General features: G+C 35.0%; 1 protein-coding gene across 24 annotated transcripts in view; it reads right to left on the bottom strand.

Annotated features, from left to right (window-relative positions):
• MBD5 (methyl-CpG binding domain protein 5) overlaps positions 1–19124 on the bottom strand; it is a 475596-nt gene that overhangs the window by 39467 nt on the left and 417005 nt on the right. For 23 of the 24 annotated variants that reach the window (XM_063712773.1, XM_054549347.2, XM_063712788.1 and 20 more), the window contains 4 exons: positions 15354–16022; positions 11544–11646; positions 10308–10488; positions 3668–5803 (listed from right to left, as the gene is read on the bottom strand). In XM_063712773.1, coding sequence (XP_063568843.1) covers positions 3668–5803; positions 10308–10488; positions 11544–11646; positions 15354–15466 — 2533 coding nt within the window. In that variant the 5' untranslated portion in view covers positions 15467–16022. Of the gene's footprint in view, positions 1–3667; positions 5804–10307; positions 10489–11543; positions 11647–15353; positions 16023–19124 lie in introns of those variants that run through there. The other variant, XM_063712787.1, reaches the window with a different exon arrangement.

Here is a 19124-nt window from a genome sequence, read left to right as displayed (position 1 = left end):
TTGCTTTAAATGTCTACTACTGATGGATTTCCAGAACATACCTGCATTTGGCAGTTTGAGTGTTTGGACTGAGAACTGGGAACTTTGGGATTTGGCTGCCAGATCCAACAGAGATTTGCTTTACAACTTGAGGAATGTCACCAAGTATCCTACTGGTCAGTTTCTAAATCTGTTACATGGAAATATTAAACTTTACCTGTAATTTGATATTGAAAAAGCCAGTGGAAAACTGTAAACTTTAAAATGCAAAGTATTTTGAAGCTTTAGTGGAAAGGCAACTTGAAAACACAAAGTAGAATTAATAAAGCCTTGTATATTCATAAGTTTTAGAAATTCTTCAAAGTATTTAATATCTTTTATCTGATTTTGTTACTATCTTTGCCTTCAATTCCCATACTTAAGTTGTATGTTTTAAATGCACCCCATAGAATTCACATATAGGCCTAAAAATCAATATTTGGATTGTTTTGCATAGGAAGACTCTCCTTAAAAGAAGACTTAAAAATAGATTACCAATGGAACTAAGCATTTTTCAGAGGAAGTTATTTCTTATCTTGTTAATGTCTTAATGTAATATTTTTGAACTTTTACTTAGAAGAGTGGAAAAAGGCACTGGATTGAGCAAGAGGTCACCTGAGTTGTGTCTAAGCTCTGTAACCACAGAGTACAGTTGGACCATGTTACCTGTTGGTTTCTTTCATCCTCACTGTGCTACCATGCTTGGAATGACATGACTAGCATCTACATCTCTTTTAAAGGCCTACTGACATGTCACCTACTAGGAAACCCATTCTAATTTGAGTGAGGTGATAATTAATTAAAAGAAAGGTCAACAAATGTGATTCACTAATAAGGGGCAGTTTTCTTGACATTTTGGGTATTTCTTCTTCTGCACTAACATAAAAATTCTAGTCATTATTTGCTATAATATTGGCAAAAATAACTGACTTTCATCTGAAGTAAATCAATAGTTAACAAATGTGGCTGTTAACAGGCATTAATGTGGTTTAATTCATTATCTATTGAACATTTTAAAAGATTTTGAAAGGGAACACAATACTTTTGAGCACTAAATGTTTCAGATGAAGAATTTATGCAGCTGGGAGGAAAATGGATTTTAGAATCAGATGAACCTCAGTTCAGATCCTGATTCAGTTATATATGATACGGAACAGTTACTTAAGTTTTTTTAGCCTCAGCCTCCTGATCTGTAAAACTGAACAGTAATACTTTATACGTTAGAAAACCGCACAGATTAGAAATAATAGGGAAATCACCTGGTACATAAAAGGTACTTGATGATAGATAGCTATAGCAACATTTTAAGAATAAAATGTGGTTTTCTTCTAATGTCTTTCTGGTATCATAGAAATACTCAGTAATACTCCTACAGGGATAGCTGTGACTATCATTTACTGTCTCATTCTGAATGCCTACCTTTAAGGCTCAATGGTTATTTGATGAATGAATAAATGTCAGTGTAAACAGATATTTAGGCTAGGCAATTACAGTGATGGTACATTCAGTTGACACAGTTCACTACATGGCAAAAAGAAACATGGCATTAGAGACTGCTTCAATATTTAGCTCATCAAAAGAGTTACGTTCATTAGTAAATCAATCCGTTTTCATAACCAGCTGCACATCAGACCTATATAAGTTAATTAGTATTTAATTTTATTAGGTTTAATACTTTAAAAATTCATACTTAGAGTTTTATTAAGCACATATTTCCTGTTAGTTTACACTAGTTGGTCATATTCATATCATTACTAGACATGTATCCTTATCCTTTTTAGCTATTTATATGCTAACACTTTTCTGACACTAATAAATTTTTAACCTATATGCTTTGACACCCCCAGCAGTAACAGTACAGGTCAGATGTGTTACAAAGATACATGAAACAAAAAAAAAATAAATGATCAAAACAGTATTAAATAAGTCTAAACTTGACCATCAGAAGAAACAAGAATATAAGTAAATGTTGGTCTTTTCCATTATAGATGAATTGAAATACATCAATGAAATACATACACTTTGCACATGAACTCAGACCTGAAATGAAGTAAACTGAGGTAGGGGGTATCAAAACTGTATAATACAATGAGACTAAAAATGTCTCATCAAAATTATTTAAGGTATGCTCAATAAATATGGTGTACTTCTAAATAGTTATGAACTTTGTGTAACTTTTCTGCTAAATACATAAAATAAAATTTTCATTTGTGTTGAGTTATCTAAAAAGAAATATGATGAGTGAGTGAAAAGTTGGAAGCCCCCTATGGAATAAGTATACTGTTAGACACATAAAAAATAAAGTTTCATGAGATTCTTTAAACTAAGAATATCAAGAAGGCACTAATAATTTCAAATATCTTCTAAACCATATATATATATATATTTAACATGAGAGATCATTGAATAGTTCTTCATTAAATAGTGACATCAAAACATAACACATAACACAAGATGTGAAGGATGGCAGGTGTAAATGGCAACACTAGGAAGGAAAACGCTTTTACTATCAGCAACAAAGCCATGTGGGTTAGAATGCTTTTCCAGCATGATGGTATTATACCTGCACACTAGCTTATTATTAAAAACCTCAGCAGTTTTCTCATTTCCAGTAGCAATCTGGTTTTCATAGCACACTGTTTTCATAGTGAACAATAATGTCTTTACAACCATCTTTTATTTCCTCCTTGTCATTTCTCATAAATCATTAGTGTTGAATAATGTTTTCATAGTCAAATTTTCTGATGCCTCAACACATTTACCTCTTAGGTGCTTCTGTACAGCTTTTATAACAATTTCTGAGGACTCTATTGCACAAAACACAGGTCTTTTTCTAATATGCCTACTTTTAAATAAATTTGTTTCCTTAATTAATGGTGGATGAAGAGATACAATAGATTTGGGTTCAAAACCTTAATGTCAATGATAAAAATGGTTTAGTTCTACAAGAAAATCAAAAACCAATTTCAAGATTAAAAATTCTGGAAATCAGGTTTTCAAGCCTTTTTTTTTTATTAGAAAACTTAAATTATTAGCTTTTTTTTTAAAAAGGGGAGTAGCCAATATCCATTTTTGAGTTTTCTCAAACAAATAATAATAAAGGATAGCAAACTAGGATAAGAAAACACATTAGAAGACAGCTTTCTACTTCGTACAACTTCTAGTTACCTTTTCCTATCCATTCACCTACTTCTGTTCAGCAGCAAGAAAAAAAATCCATTTATTTTTGCCTTTTTGGATTTTCCAAGATAAACTTCATTTACCTGAATACAAACAAAAGCTAGGGAGATGGCTTTTATATTGGCATAGACCAAGGACATGTCTCACAAACCAGGAAACCCTGCCTTGTATGGCTTATTTTGCAGTTTGGAGTCCAATGGTTATAAAACCAAGTGAAAGTCGAACAATATTCAAAATGACACAGATTGACAACAAATAATGGAAACACATGAAATCCTCTTAGCTGTTAATCTTCCCAATAGACAAATCCCTAGCATTCTGTAAATAAAATTATAAATACTAAAGAAATGAAGAGAATTTCACAATGGGGAAAGGATGATTTCTTATCATAATAAATATTTTGGTACAAATTTTTAAAAAAGTAGAAAAGTTTAGTACCTTTGGGTACTTTTTTCTAATAAAACCATACCTGCTTCAGAACTTGTTTGATTATAGCTGCTAACAATGCTGTTTGGTATCACTGGAGTGGAGGACGTTGAAATTCTTGACTGAGGTGGATTGGGATGTAAGGAATTTCCTAAAGCCATGCCCGACTGACTGAGCATCCCACAGTTCCCGCTAGCCTGAATCTGATTTATTAAACCTGCAAGATGGTGGTTGGGGACTGGACTGTTACTGTGAACAAAGTTAGTGTTTGCATTGTGGCAGTGCACGGCTTCCCCTCTTAAAGGTATGTTCTGTGTCAGTGAATTCTGAAGAACACTAGAGTTCATACTGGGATCTGTAAAATGCAGCTGGTTAGCAGAGCAAGGCAAAGCAGTATTTGAGGCCCCACAACCCGGGGTACTATTGCTACTCAAGTGAGAGCTTTGACAACTCATAGACTGTAGTAACTGAGACATTGAACTGATGGGAAATGAACCCTGACCCTGCTTCCTTAGCAAGTCAGGTCCAGGTTTAGGAACTGCAGAACTATCCATTTGAGACTGTCTGAGCAAACTCAACACTGTCGTAGGTGGTTGTTTTCTTTTCCGCAATGAGTCTTTTTGCTGAGACATCAGCTTATCTCTTAGTGCTGCTCGACCACTTTGCCCTTCACCTGTTGGGAGAAGCATGTTGGCAGTAGGAGGGAACATGGTGTTTAAAGTGCTATGTCCTTCAGTGTTGCCACTGCCGGCAACAGCTCCAGAACTGCTACTGCTGCTACTGTTGTTACCAGCAAGTTTGTTTTGATTTGCTAGCTGTGCTTTGGCTGCTGCTGAGAGTAAACTACTTGCTGGAAAGGAGGCAGCATTGTGCTGGTTCAAGATCTGATTTAAAGGCATTCCCAGCAAACCAGGCTGACTCTTTACAGAACCACTTCCGGCAGATGCAGTAGGAAAAGCTGCACTGCTTGGGGTATTTAGTACATTACTTATTCCAGCAATTAATGGGTTAGGGATATCCTTGTACTGATGATGTCCATCGGACTTGGTAGAAGGGCTTGATGGCATTGATGGCCTTGGGGACCCTATTGTTGACCTTGGTGACCTGGGTGGAACCTTAATACCACTACAAGTGGCCTGGGGTCCTACAGGTGGCATCATGAAATTTCCATGATCTGATGATGTGGAAGATGAGCGTGATCTTTGGGGCGATGCCTCAATCCTTCCAATTCCAGTCCCCATCATGTGCACTGGGGATGTCACTGGAGAAGGGGACAGGGAGGTTGAAGCTGAATGCTGAACTCTTTGTACATGACTCCCATGATTCATGTGACCAGGTTTTACAGTTGGCAATGGGAGATTACTTGGCAAAGGAACAACAGCAGGAGGCATGCTTACATTCATCATAGGTACCTGAGAGTGGACATTTGAATGGAAACTGGTTGGATTAATGATAACAGGGTTCTGATTCACTGGTTTACTAGGAATAGGGTCAAGAATGCCAAGTGGATCTTTCTCAGATGTTAATGGCTTTTTCTGAAGAGCACAAGAAGGTGGAGGAGGGGGAGGTGGGCCTTGGGGTGGTTTGTGGTGGAACATTGCTCGTGGTATTTCCATATTAGTTGAAAAATTACACATTGGTTTTTTCATTACTGGACTCTTTGTAGTCAAGGTTGGGGAAAGAGGTATATTAGTCCTTCCAGCCATTGCACAGGATGACTGTACAGGAGAACCATGTAGCATTACTGAAGGTGGAGAAAGAGGAGTCCTATTCAGGTGAATAGGACTAGAATTGGGAGCTCCATGAAAACCAGGATTATTTCTTGTGAAAACATCAGGACTTCCAAGTGGGTCAGTCCTTGGAGAGATTGAACCATCTCCATATATCTGGGAACCGGATGACGCTGGGCTGGGCAGGCCTCCATGGCTGCCACGGAATGGAGATTTCTGTCCATGTTCACTGCTGCCCAATCTCTGTCGGGGGTAGACAGGGTGGAGTTCTTGTTGTTGGCTTCCAGGCAGTTCTTGTACATATAGCCTTCCCATGGCATTTGATGATCCAATCATTAACTTGAAAGGATTCTTACATTCAGGCATTACAGAATTTGTAATTCCTTCATGAGACTTATTTCTTACTGATCTTGGAGTTGCTGCCCGAGAAGGTACTACTGGAGTTGCATCTGATGTGAAAGAGAAAAAAAGAATTCTGTTAACAGTCTCAACTCTTTTGCGGTGGGAGGGAGGGAAGGAATGGAGGAAATCAGGAAGGGAGAGGGAGGATGGGCATCTGGAAGTAGGAATCTGTAAATAAAAGCTGTGATTCTATGCAATTAAAAATAGTTCTATATATTAATACTATTTTAAATTTGATTTAAAAAATGTACATTATTTTCCCTTTGTTGACCAAAGGTTCTCAGTAACTGCTCATTATGCTTATTTACTCTTTATCTGTTGAGAAAGCATGGGCATCTAAAGCAATACATAATGATATTAGTCATTCTAATCATATTTAGAATATGCAAAATCAAGACTAGCGGTCCAGATGGAAATGGTGATATTACTACTTTGTTGGATTTAGAATTTTTAAGAATGCAGTTACAATAGAAAATTGTGATCTGTGTGGCATAATATTTTCTTGGGTGATTTAAATGAATTGCCATTTTCACCACAAAATGTTCACCCTTATAAAAAATGTTTGTGGCATAATATTTTCTTGGGTGATTTAAATGAATTGCCATTTTCACCACAAAATGTTCACCCTTATAAAAAATGTTTCTGTTATCTTGCTGCAACCTTCTCAGAACAGATACAGTAATATTTCCTTATCCCAACATTTTCACTATGAGAATAAGACTTGATTTCTGTCTAATGGGATTCCAAATCTTTTATAATGGGAGTAATAAGAAGAATAAATGCAGTGATATTGCAAACTAACCCATGCTTAGTTTCACATCATGTTTCTAACACTGTAATTTCTTTGCCCTTAATTAGTCATTATTGTAAAAACAGCCACAGCCTTTTATCTCAACTTAGGTAAAAGACTGCAATTCTTTCATTAGACAATTGGGTGTGTTCAGGGTGGTATGGCCACAGACTTCAATTCTTTTATTAGGATAGATTTCTCATGTAAAATTTAGTTGAAGTGCTAAAACCTTCAGTACTGGGCTCCAATTACATATTCTCTTTTTACATGAGTGCATTTCTCCTTCTCTGGCTTTTTGGAATCCCTTCAGTTTTTCTGGAGATCAGACAGAATACAGGCAACAAAAGCAAGCAGACTCATCATACAGAATTTTCATTCTATCACATCAGAATTCTAGGTTTCGGTTTTTTAGCCCCTTACAATATCTAACTATTTTATAAAGTTATGCCTTTTAAAATGAAAATGGCAAGTAAAATTTGTTTCATATGCCAATTCCCACCAATTGGTGGTAGCTGCTTAGAAAGCTGTGTTGGAAAGGAAGCTGAACTCTAGCTGGGCTCCATGAGAAAATGCCAATGAGTCTGTTACAGGCATAGGAGATGAGAATGGCACCATTCAAACTATACATCTGCCATACCTATTTTAAGACTTATATTAGCAAGTAGAGTTACATTCATTTGCAATAATAGGTACACTTACTTAAATGGATAATTATACATTTAAGATTAAATATATTTTTCCTATCTGCAAGACACTATACAGGTCAAATCATATCATAACAATTACTGAGATATTGGTTCTCAACCTGGGGTCCAAATAAATCTACATAGAGCACATTCAATTAGTAAGAGAATGCAGTGAACATATGTTTTTCTTGGAAAATGTGGAATTTCTGATTTTATCATGGTAGAGGTTCTTTGATAGAATGATTTCTGGATATAATATACGAAAAGTTGAGATCCAATGATATGAGAGAATTGCAGCAGATAAACTCAACTGAAGCTTATTTTCTTGTTAAAAAGAGATTTTTTTAAGTTTGTAATTAAAGGAATAAAATGAAAAACATTAATATTTTGGGCACTGTGCTTGGCATATAGTGAGAACATTAACATCGTTAGCATTATCCTATGACTGACCATGTTCTCTTTAGTGACAAAACAACTTACTTGCATTTTTTCTTGGGTATCAATGTATTTATATAATTATCTACAGCTCAGTGATTAAAAATACAGACACTGGAATTTTTATATTCAACTAACAGAATTTAGATAATAACTGTGGTTCAGAAAAAATTTCTTCCAAACTTGGGGAAAAATAGTTACCATTTTAAAAATAATTGAAATACAAAATAAACAAAAGTCAGGCTGGTGTTTTGTTATAGAGTTGGCAAGTGGAAATGCTAGGCACCCACCAAGTGCTTTCATGTATATTCAAGTAGACCTTCCAAAAGAATAAACAGAAACAGATGCTTACGTATTTAAATAATGACAGGTGAAGAACTACTAAGTCAGTCTTCTGAACTTTTAATTATTCAAATCTCAACCTTACGATAATAGTTTAAAATTAGGAAACTAAAATAAACGCTATGTCTGAAGCTAGTAAAAGTAATCAATCCCATAAAGAGTATCATTTTAAAAGGGAATGGAGGTATACCTATTACTACCTGTGCTAGTTAAATATTTACCTTTAATTTCAATAATTAAACTTGTATGTATAGGTGTGACAAATAAGCGAGATCTAGATTCTGCCAGGGTCTTTAGAAAGGCAATAAGCAGACTCTGTAGAAACTGGTAAAACTGTATGATATGTGATGTGAGAGAAAGCACAGGTAAGAATATGTCCACGGTAATATGCAAAAATGAAAACATAGTTACACCTCTTCACATGAATTCTAAGTGTGAATCTTTAATTACCTGCACGACATGGAAACTGTTCTTCTTTGTATCCAAAGCAATCAATAATTTGGCCCCAATTTACCTACATCAGTCTAATCTTCAATTCAAGTCAGTTTCTACAACATCCCTTATTATGCTACACTCATTATGGAGAATGTTTTTCCTATCCCCCTTATATGTCTAAATCCTACTATTTTCTAAGGCTGGTCCAAATCTGAGTTCTGCCATAAAGCCTTCTCTGATCACTACAGGTATACTCATCATCCCTATTTTTCAGAGTTCCGTGGGAAAGTATCAATAATCCCTCATAAACAAATGCTTTGGTGTTCAGCCATATTTTATTCTGAATTAATATTCAAACATTAGATTATAATATTTTAGAGAGCATTCATATTCTATCCCTTACAAAAAGAAGTTCCTCAGTCCCAAAGTATAATTCCACAGAGTACACATTAATCATAAAGGGAAAAGGGTACTTCAATAATGGGAAAATCAAATGGACATAATTCTAACTAAGCAATCAAACAATGTTATCAAAATGGGATAAACTGATGTTATGTGTCTAATGATGAGGAGCTAACATCATCTATGCAGTATTCCTAGCAAAATGTGTTTAGCCTGAACATAAATATGAGGAAAATCCAAACTGAGGAACATTGTGCAAAGTTGGCCTAGACTCTTCAAAAATTTCAATGTCATGAAAAATTGAAAAAGACTTGTTAATTGATATAAAGATATGTAACAACTAAACGACTGCATTTAGTACAATCTTTGATTGCATTGTGAATCTTTAAAAAGACTGACTTCTTTTTTTTTTAATCGAAACAGAGTTTTGCTCTATCACTCAGGTTGGAGCACAGTGGTGTGATCATGGCTCACTGCAGCCTCCAACTTCTGGGTTCAAGAGATCTCCCACCTCAGCCTTCTAAGTAGCTAAGACTAAAGGTATGAGCCACCACCATGCCTGGCTAGTTTTTTTTTTTTTTTTTTTAATTATTTTAGAGACAGGTCTTGCTGTATTGTCTAGGCTGGTCTCAAACTCCTAGCCTTAAGCGATCCTCCCACTTCAGCCTCCCAAAGTGCTGAGATTACAGGTATGAGCCACTGCACCTGGTCAAGACTGAATTTCTGTGAAACTATGAGAGACACTGTTAGGACAATTGGAGAAATCTGAATATAGATTGCATGTTAGATAATAATATCATAACAGTGTTAAATTTCCTGAATGTAAGCCTTAGATTGTGTTTATGTAGGAGTGTGCCCTTGTACTCTGAAATATTGAATTGTCACAATAACTGCAACTTCTGCAATAAAATGTTAATTGGTAAATTTAGATGAAGGATACTCCATGAACTATTCTTGCAACTTTTCTGCAGCTTTGAAATATGTAAAAAAGAAAGCCCCCATGCATGTGCGTGTGTGGTGGTGGAGATATAAGAAGTTTTCAGCAAGGTGATCTCTGTTTAGTAGGTGTTCGACAAATAACTAAAAGAATAACACTGCTTTTGGGGACTTGATACCACACATTCCAATCCACCCCCAGGAAAAAGGCTACATTTATTTCGTAAAAACCAAGGGAACTTTTGTTAGCTCAGCTTTACACACTTGCAGAGTATTTGTATGTACTAATTAGTGTTTATTCTGCCTGTTTAACTGAATGCTCTGGGTAAGAAATTTTGGGAAATAACCTCACTATATTTTTTCAGAACTAGTTTGCTATTTGTAATAAAATTATGGGACATACAGAATTTTAAAAGCATTGTGCATGCTTGAAAAGTAGAATGAGAAAATGCTAGGCAAAATGATTTCTAGCAACTCCTTCTCTAGGGAGAGGAGAATTCCTGAACCTTTCACCATATTACATACTTGTTCCTCCTCCGGGACTGGTGAGCACCAGAGAAGGATGTGGGGCTTCCATGCTTTTATGAAGTGTGGCCACTGCAATAATTTTTCTTTTATGTATGCATAGCTTTGTGACATCTTCATCTGCCTTAACATCTTCTGCGGTTCTCTGTTTCACAGCAGCTCCAGGATCAAAATTAAACACCTGGAAAAAGCACAGCCTTTGTTTAGAATATGTCTGTAAAAACATTAAAAAAAAGATCCCTTTGTTTAAAAAAAAAGTTGTGCATAGATTAAGCCACAAATCTGAATAAAACTTTTTCAAGTTTTTAAGAAAGGCAACTTTATATAACTTAGTAAGTACTTCTGCTGAACTCAAGTTTTTAGTGGCAAAGTAAATAATGAATATTATCCTAATTCTAAGACAGCCAAGATAAATATATGAAAAGGTATAATATCTGATAATGTTCTCAATTTTAGATACCTCCTGATGTTCTAACAGTGTAAAAACAGATGAAGTACATTTAAAAAAGACAAAACAAAAAGCTATGATATTTCTACATATTAACTTTTTCCTTGGCTTCATTTTATTATTATGTTAATATTATCTTGTCACTGATTTTGAAAATCTATTACTTGTTTTTTTTAAATTTATTTATTATGCTAATCCTTTTTTTGGAATGTGGTGACACACAAATGAAAAGTAAAAATTGTCTAACCTTTACTTTAAAAATTAGCATTGTAATAAACATTCACAAAATAATGACCTATTTCTATAGCAAATAATATTTTACCATTTTACATGATTTTACTTTTTACCTTGCAAATGAGTAAAACAGTTTCATATTTTGGCTATGACGGTTCAGTTTTGTGATTTTGAGAATATCTGTGGCAGATTTATCAATACCAGTGCTAACAATAACATTGCAGATTTGAGCAGTTACAGTAATGAGAGAAAATATTGCACTATTAAATGCTAAGCAATATTAGATACAGCTCTAATGAAAAGGTAGAAAGGTGGTTTTAATGAAATATTTAACATGAATATAGATTTGACACCTTTGAAAATGACTCTTAGACATGAATTATTTTCCACAATTTTTAAGCATTCCAAAACACATGCAAAATATGAGAATTAGATAAAGAATTAAAATGTATGATTGGAAAAGTAATAAAAAATAAAATTCCAAATGAGAAAAACAAATATACAAAATACCTAAAAAATAAAACACTGCTGTAGATCTATTGTGAAATGGTTACCTTGGGAAGAATAAGAGGACATTCCAAGCCACACTTGCATGTTCCATCAGTAAGCAGGTATGTTTTAACCTGCTCCAAGCAAGATAACAAAGACCCACTGGGACTGTAAAAATAGTTTAAAAAAACATCAGGAAATAATTTTGACTACACATATTATATGAAAAAAGGCATAATTTATAGTCTTACTGTCCTTTATGGGATATTTTCCCACTAGGGAAAAGCATTTTCTTTGTCAATATTATGTTAGCTACTAAATTATAGCCTTTAACACTATTGTGTTTTCTTTTGAACCAAAATATTTCTCAGAAAAATACAGATCTTCATAGAAAATTAAATAAAAGTATTTTGAAAACCAAGAGTAGACTAAAGGTGGTAAAAATGCTATTCTTAAGAAAGGACAGAGGCAGGCAATAAAGGAACAAAGAACAAGAAAACTACATAAAAGCAATGACTCTCATTTTAAACTAGAATATCTACTTTGAAAGCTCTTTGAGGAAAAACAGAAATTTAGAAATACAGAGGTTCGAACCAGAAAGTTGGCAAGCCCACAAAAGTTGGAGTGAGCAAGTCCCTGTTTATCTTAGAATCTAGAACCAAGTTGTCCCTATGTAAAAACAGGTTTATCTCCCCCTCACCCGTGTGTTTCTTTAAAGATATAATAGATCAGTTATATCTGAAGATACACTGAAGAGTCAAACTGTACAGAGAGAGAGAGAGAGGAATTAAGCAGAGTTGACAAAAGAAAGGAAACTTATGAGGAAATAGGGTTTTAGGCAGCAGAAAGGTGCCTTGCAGGTCTTCAGGCTAGTAATTGTGTAGGTACTTCAGTGTTACTAAGTTTCAGATCACAAAAGTCAGTAAGATATGTGAATATTCATCATACAGATTAAGTACTAATTCAGATGACAAGAGATGTCTCTGATTTTTATTTACAGTGGGTGTTATTTTATGTGAGATGGACAATCTGCATTTTAGGACTTTATATTAACATGTCAATGTTTGAACTTTAAATACATATTATGATTTGAAATTATATCCTTTTCACTTAAGAATATCTTTTAGTTATGACTATTACCAAAACCTTCACTTAAGCCCTCTGACCAAGTTCATCCAGAAACAATAATCTCCATTTCATATACAAAACATTACAATACTGGACACAGATTGTTCTATCTCTACAAAAACACAAATAGTATTTTTTAAAAATCTATTAGTGAACCAGCTTTAAAATGCAATTCATATTTTATTTATGGACACTTATGAAAGTAATTTCAGCATGTAGAAAATCTAAACAAAAATCCTCAACTTTGTCAAATTACTCATTTACTTAGGCTATTTTTTTTTTCAGGTGATATGCAGAGAATTCTCATTTTAGTGACGAGTTCAACCACAGCAGGGAAGGGCAACAAGATGTTTTTGGAGGTCAGGTGATTTCAATAAAACTAAGTCAGGCCGAGTGCAGTGGCTCACGCCTGTAAACCCAGCACTTTGGGAGGCCGAGGCAGGCGGATCACTTGAGGTCAGGAATTTGAGACCAGCCTGGCCAACACGGTGAAACCCCGTCTCTACTAAAAATACAAACATTAGCTGGGCATGATAGTGCGTGCTTGTAATTCCGGCTACTCGGGAGGCTGAGGCATGAGAAATGTTTGAATCCAAGAGGCGGAGTTGCAGTGAGCCAAGATGCGCTACTGCACTCTAGCCTGGGCGACGGAGTGAGACTTTGTCTCAAAAACAACAAGAAAAAAAGCATAATATCTTGTTGATTTTTCATGTGAAGAATTCATGAATTTGGTGAAAAGAACTGCCCAACATTTTAACTTAGAAGAAAGTATATGGACGGAATCCTAGAGGAATTTAATTGTAAAATTAAACCTGAAGACATGAATTCCTTAATTCTATTAAAGTACTCCAGACGCTTTAAAAACATTTCCTCTCAAAAAGTCAGCTGGCTTCTTTCCTTCAGTTGTATCTCTTTAATTAATTTCTCAGAGTAATAATTAATGTAAAAAATAGTTTAAAAAACTTACAGCATAGATAAAGCTTAGAAGATTGGAAGTAGGTGGAAAATTTAATGTGTAGCCTCTATGCCACCCTGAGGCAGGAGCAGATGGAGACTAACCTAAAAATTATGAGCAAACTGCACATTGAGCAGGGAGCTATAGAAGGAGCTATACATGTTCAAGTAGTAATTTAGTTATATACAAACAAATTAAATCTATGCTGGTTAATTTAATTTGAGAGTGTTTTACCTAACCTAGGAAAGCTTGTTTCCAAAATAATTATCAGTATACAAATTTGAAGTTGGAGAACCCATACTAACAAGGATATCAGATGGTATAAAGTCTAGTCAGACTTGGAAAATCATGAACAAGATAAATGACAGTTTCTTAGACTTTAACTTGGTTTTTGACTCCCAGATTTAGTTTGGTTTTTGCTCGCAGAAGTTGAAAAAGCTCATCTATCTTTCCTAGGAATAAAAATGAAGTGAAAAAAAATTATCCAGATTTTAGTCTTTTGTTCTATGCTGAATATACATTTGCTCTTTATAAACTAGAACAACCATAAGTATAAACATATAACACAGATAACTTGCTATATTATATTTATAACAAAGTATTTCTGGTAGTTTGTTAACAGCACTGGCAATAGAAACTCTGAAGAAGTTATCTCATGTGTGCTTGTTCATCTCATCTACCATGGGATGAGCTTCATATTCTCTGCTTTCTTATCCCTTCACCCCAATAAATATGGATCACATCTTTAATATTATAGAAGTAAAATTTATGTAACAAAATGCTTTTAATTGATAATTAGATTTACCTCCAGAAACGCCTTACACACAACAAGCAAACAAACTCAGGACAGAATCTGAACTGATTTTCTGAGTTATTATGCCATAAAATAGTTTGTGTTTACATAACCAAAAATATCTCATTTCTATAAATACATTCTTGCTGGACTGGCAAATTCTGTTGAAGCTGGGATATAAATAGCCACACTGAAAGTAATAGCATCAATTTAATAATGGAATGTGATACCTTTTAAAAAGTTTTAAGTCTGTTTCTAAAATTTTTCATTACATCACAAAGAAAGACTTATGGTATCTTCTTTCAGACACTTACAGAAAAACTATGAAGTAGGGAACTTAGATGTCAACTATTTAATAAGTAAGACTAAAACTTCTTTTTAACAGTTCAGTCATTCCATTCAACTTGTTCTACAAGAGATGTATAGCACTGACATTCAAAACAGTAGGCATTTTATTTGTATGACTATTTACTAGTAAGATGCAGAGCCTTCTCCATGACTTTTTCACTTTTACTACTACACGCAAGGAAATAGATTAAAGACTATGCAGAAAAAAAGAAATGTATTTTTAGTTAACATGAGGCATTAAGAAGTCTAATAATTGAAACTTTCTATGGATAAAAACTCAATTTTATCAAAAAAGCCAGCTGACACACTCTGAAGGACAGAGTAATTCTGTCAAGTGACATCAGGTCAAGTGATATTTCCAGTATTTTACATTCTCCTGTGAATGTGGTAATGATGATTGCATGTTTCTTTTAGAAATCTTCATATTTTTCTTTATTCTCATTACAGAGATAAGCAGAATGACACCTTATATAAATAAGTAATGCACAAAAATTCTCTCTGGAAATCTAAGGCAATAAAAACTCATATGTTTCTAGCACAAAGGTCACTTTGTCACATTTATATGAGGTGCCATCAGTCACCATGCTTGGTTCTCTCCTTAGTCTTTGGAGTACAACGTTGCAGGTACCACAGGTAATAATAAGAACTTACCTGACATAAAGCACTCCATTTTGATCCACACGACGCTGCCAACCCACAGGAACTTGTATAGCTGGAAGACCTCCTTCCTTGTCCCCTCCTTCACACTCTTTGCCTCCATTCATTTTCTGTGTCTGCTAGGGACTTTCCAAAGATATCAGCAATAAGATGATATCCTTATATTACAGAGCATGATGGCCTTCAAAAGTGGGCCAGTGCAGCACAGTTTTTCCCAGACTGTACAAAACGCATTGGGAAGCTTCAGCTCAGTTTGGAACCAAGTCCTTGAAATCTGCCATTGTGAAAAAAATCAGCTTCCCATTATAATCTACATTAAATAACCAATATTTAATTCCTAAGGATGGTCTACATGGGTAAAAATGAGTGCTTCTGACTAAGGAAAATCATAATTCACCAATGCTGGTACCTGTCTGAAGTGGGGGTGGGGAGTGTAAAGTTTTTAGTTCAACATTTGTCTTGAACCTTGATGTTGTACTAAGACAATCTCTATTGTTTAGAAACTGGTCTCATTTTAACAGTGTGAGTCGGTTAATATTTCCAGGTACCCGCCTTTATAGGCCACATTCTTTAAACTTTCTCTTTATCTTCCAATCTGAATCCAAGGTGTTGCAGGTTGGTTCATCTGATGTTTTCATGACTTCAAAATTCCAATAATGTAGCCTGAAACATATGTAAATATGTGAACTTGTATATTTAATGTTGAAAACTGAGAAGCTTTACAATTTTAAAATAGAATAAACTACGAAGTGTGCCTAATCACATTGATGTCCTTTGCTATCAAAATCATACATCAAATTCAAGTTGTTTCCTTCTTCCAACTTAGTCCACTTACTCCAATTAAACCAATCTACTTGCTCTTCGGCATATCCAACTTTCTAATTACTAGAGACAGACCCGTAATTATGGCATTACACATACACATACACTCAAACATACAAACGTACACATGAGGCTTCCTTCTAACTTGACATAAAAATATATCCATCACTACTTATGACCTGTAAACCACAGAGTTGTGTGTTAATCCAACCATATTTTAATAAGTCAATATTATATAACCCTTTGATTCAGTTTTCTTTTCTAATCATTATACAGTTTTGGTCTAGAGAAGAAAATATTTATTTTTTTTAAAATAAAAAGTTAGAAGGAAATAAATTTATAGTACTTTTCCAAATATAAGAGGTGGTTTCCCTCCTATATTACTGAATATGAGTGGAAGTTGCTTTATAGTCAAGAATTTACAAAATTCCTTATATTATGGGGTGCTCTTTTAATTCTCATTCAGTTACGAGGTGCTATTTGAGGAGGACATACTAGCTTGAAACAGCTGTAATCAATGATAGTGTGGAATGCTTATAAAGGTTATCTTGATTGAGCTATTAAATAAAAAATCATGGCAAGTAAATTTTTAGAAGATTTAGTACCCAATCTTGTGGAGAATGCAACTTCACAGTTGTTAGTATTAGTTGTTTTTGTAAAGAAGCCTTTTTATGACCAATTTAATATACTGTATATAGTTACATTGTGGGATTCATGAAACTACACTAAAGAATGGATAAAAAACAATTATCCTAGTGTTGAATGAATGGGACTTGTGGTTTGTGATAAATATTTCAGTGGCAGCATTGTCCACAGATTCAAAAAATACTATATTTCAAACAATTTAAATGGAAGTGAAGATGATATACTCTGAAAAACTGTGTTAAATGACTTAAGATTCATATGAAAGTATTAAATTAAAATCATTTTAAAATGCGTAAGTGAAAAAGCTAATGTATTATTTTAGACAACATGCATTTCAAATATGCATGTATAACTTAATCAAGTAACAAATTAAACAGTGTAAATAGACACATAACTACTTAACTACATTCCTAAAAGTCTGTGTATTTAAGTTGGCCCAAAACCTTTTTTTGGATCTCTCATTAGGAAAGCAGGAGACCATCTTGCAGTAAAAGCCATCGTATATTCAGGTATATGCCTTATTTGCAGCCTTGGCTCTGAGACAGGTTAAAGGTGTTGTAATGAAGCATTTACTCACAACTGAAAACAAGGAACTGTGGGTATGGATGTGGCAAACACTGGCAGGCAATGGGGAAAATATCAAAAATTTACTGGGAAAAATTTCGGACTATAATGAAAAGTACCAAGTAGTAGCAGTCCCAGTGGGGTCTCAAGCTGGTAATTTGCATCACTGGCCCCAGTCCACTGTGCTATACTTCTCACAGAAATGGCCCACCTGCAGGCATAACATCTTCCACTCACTATACCTTTGACCATGACTCCTGCTGTTCATGTCTGTGTTTATTCACATTTCATTCAACAGTTAGTGAGCAGCTACTATATGTGCTAGGTACTATGCTAGGTGCTGGGAGTACAAGATGCTAAGTACTGTGGTCTGAATGTCTGTGTCCCCCCCAGAATCCGTAGGTTGAAATCCTAACCCCCAAGGTGATGGTATTAGGAGATAGAGCCTTTGGGAGATGGTTAGGTCATGGGGGCAGAGCCATCATGAATGGCATTAGGCCATAAAGAGATCTCTTCCAACATGTGAGTTTGTAGTGAAAAGACCATATGCACCAGAAAGTAGTCCCATACCAGACACTGGATCTACCAGTGCCTTAATCTTGGATCTCCCAGCCTCCAGAATTATGACAAAAAAGTTCATGTTGTTTATAAGCCATCCAGTTTACGGTGTTTTGTTACAGCAGCCTGAACTACGACAGCAAAGTACTATTTATCCAAAGCCCAGTGTAATATTCGGCACTAATGAGCTACTCAATGTGGAAGAACAAAAAGGAAAGAGGACAGGAGGGATGAGGAAGTTAAGACGGGTCAATCCCTGTTCACAAGGAGTTTGTGGCCTCATGGAATTTCTAGTGCTTGTGAAAGTGGTATGAACTTTGTGTCATCCTGGACCTCTAGTTTTGTCAAATAGCAACAGACTCTGATGACCAAACGTGTTTTTTTTACAGTCCCTTTTCATGCCTGTTTTATCACCTTGCTTTTCCAAAGAAATCTCTTCAGTGGTCTCATCATTACACTAGGCTCATTCCCATTTTCCCTACTTTTCAGCTTTCTATTTGATACCTTTTTTTTTTTTTTTTCCTGCCTGCTCTTAAATGTGGCTCCAACTTCCCTGAGACTGGCTGGCTCACTCCATTAAGTAATTTGTGGATCTGCCAGATAATAACATTGTAGTGATTCCTGCCAAATGCTTCCCTCACATTTCAGTAATCAAAAATACCAATATCTGATGGCTGGGTTTTGCCTAAACCAGCAGTTCTCTAACATGGTTCTGGGACAAACATCATTATTACCAGTAACACCTGGGAACTTGTCAAAAATGTAGATTCACAGGCCCAATCTCAGACTTAATGAATCAGAAACTCTAGGGACAATCTATTTCTTAGTAAATCCTCTAGGTGCTTGTTCTGATGCCTGTTCGAAGTTTGATGCCTGATCAAGACTGACACCCGAATCCGTCTGCTTTTCTTCCCAAGAAAAGGCTGGTTTTACAGCTTTACATCTTGCATGCAGCCAGCCCTCTAATTTCTTTTGTCCAGGGTTTGGGGATGGGGTATGGGAGGATCATCCCTTTTTGCTGCTACTTCAGCCTTCCAGAGGCAGCACAATTGTAAGGGTCTTAGAAAGCCCTCATAGCAAAAATTCAATATAGTTATCATTTATCTGTTAAGTGGCATTTTTTTTTTCTCAACATTCATCTTGTGAATTTGGAAAATACAGAGAAGTTTGAAGATG

Source organism: Pongo abelii, chromosome 11 (assembly GCF_028885655.2).
Source record: "Pongo abelii isolate AG06213 chromosome 11, NHGRI_mPonAbe1-v2.0_pri, whole genome shotgun sequence".
Lineage (NCBI taxonomy): Eukaryota > Metazoa > Chordata > Mammalia > Primates > Hominidae > Pongo > Pongo abelii.
This window is presented reverse-complemented; position numbering and strand designations above follow the sequence as displayed.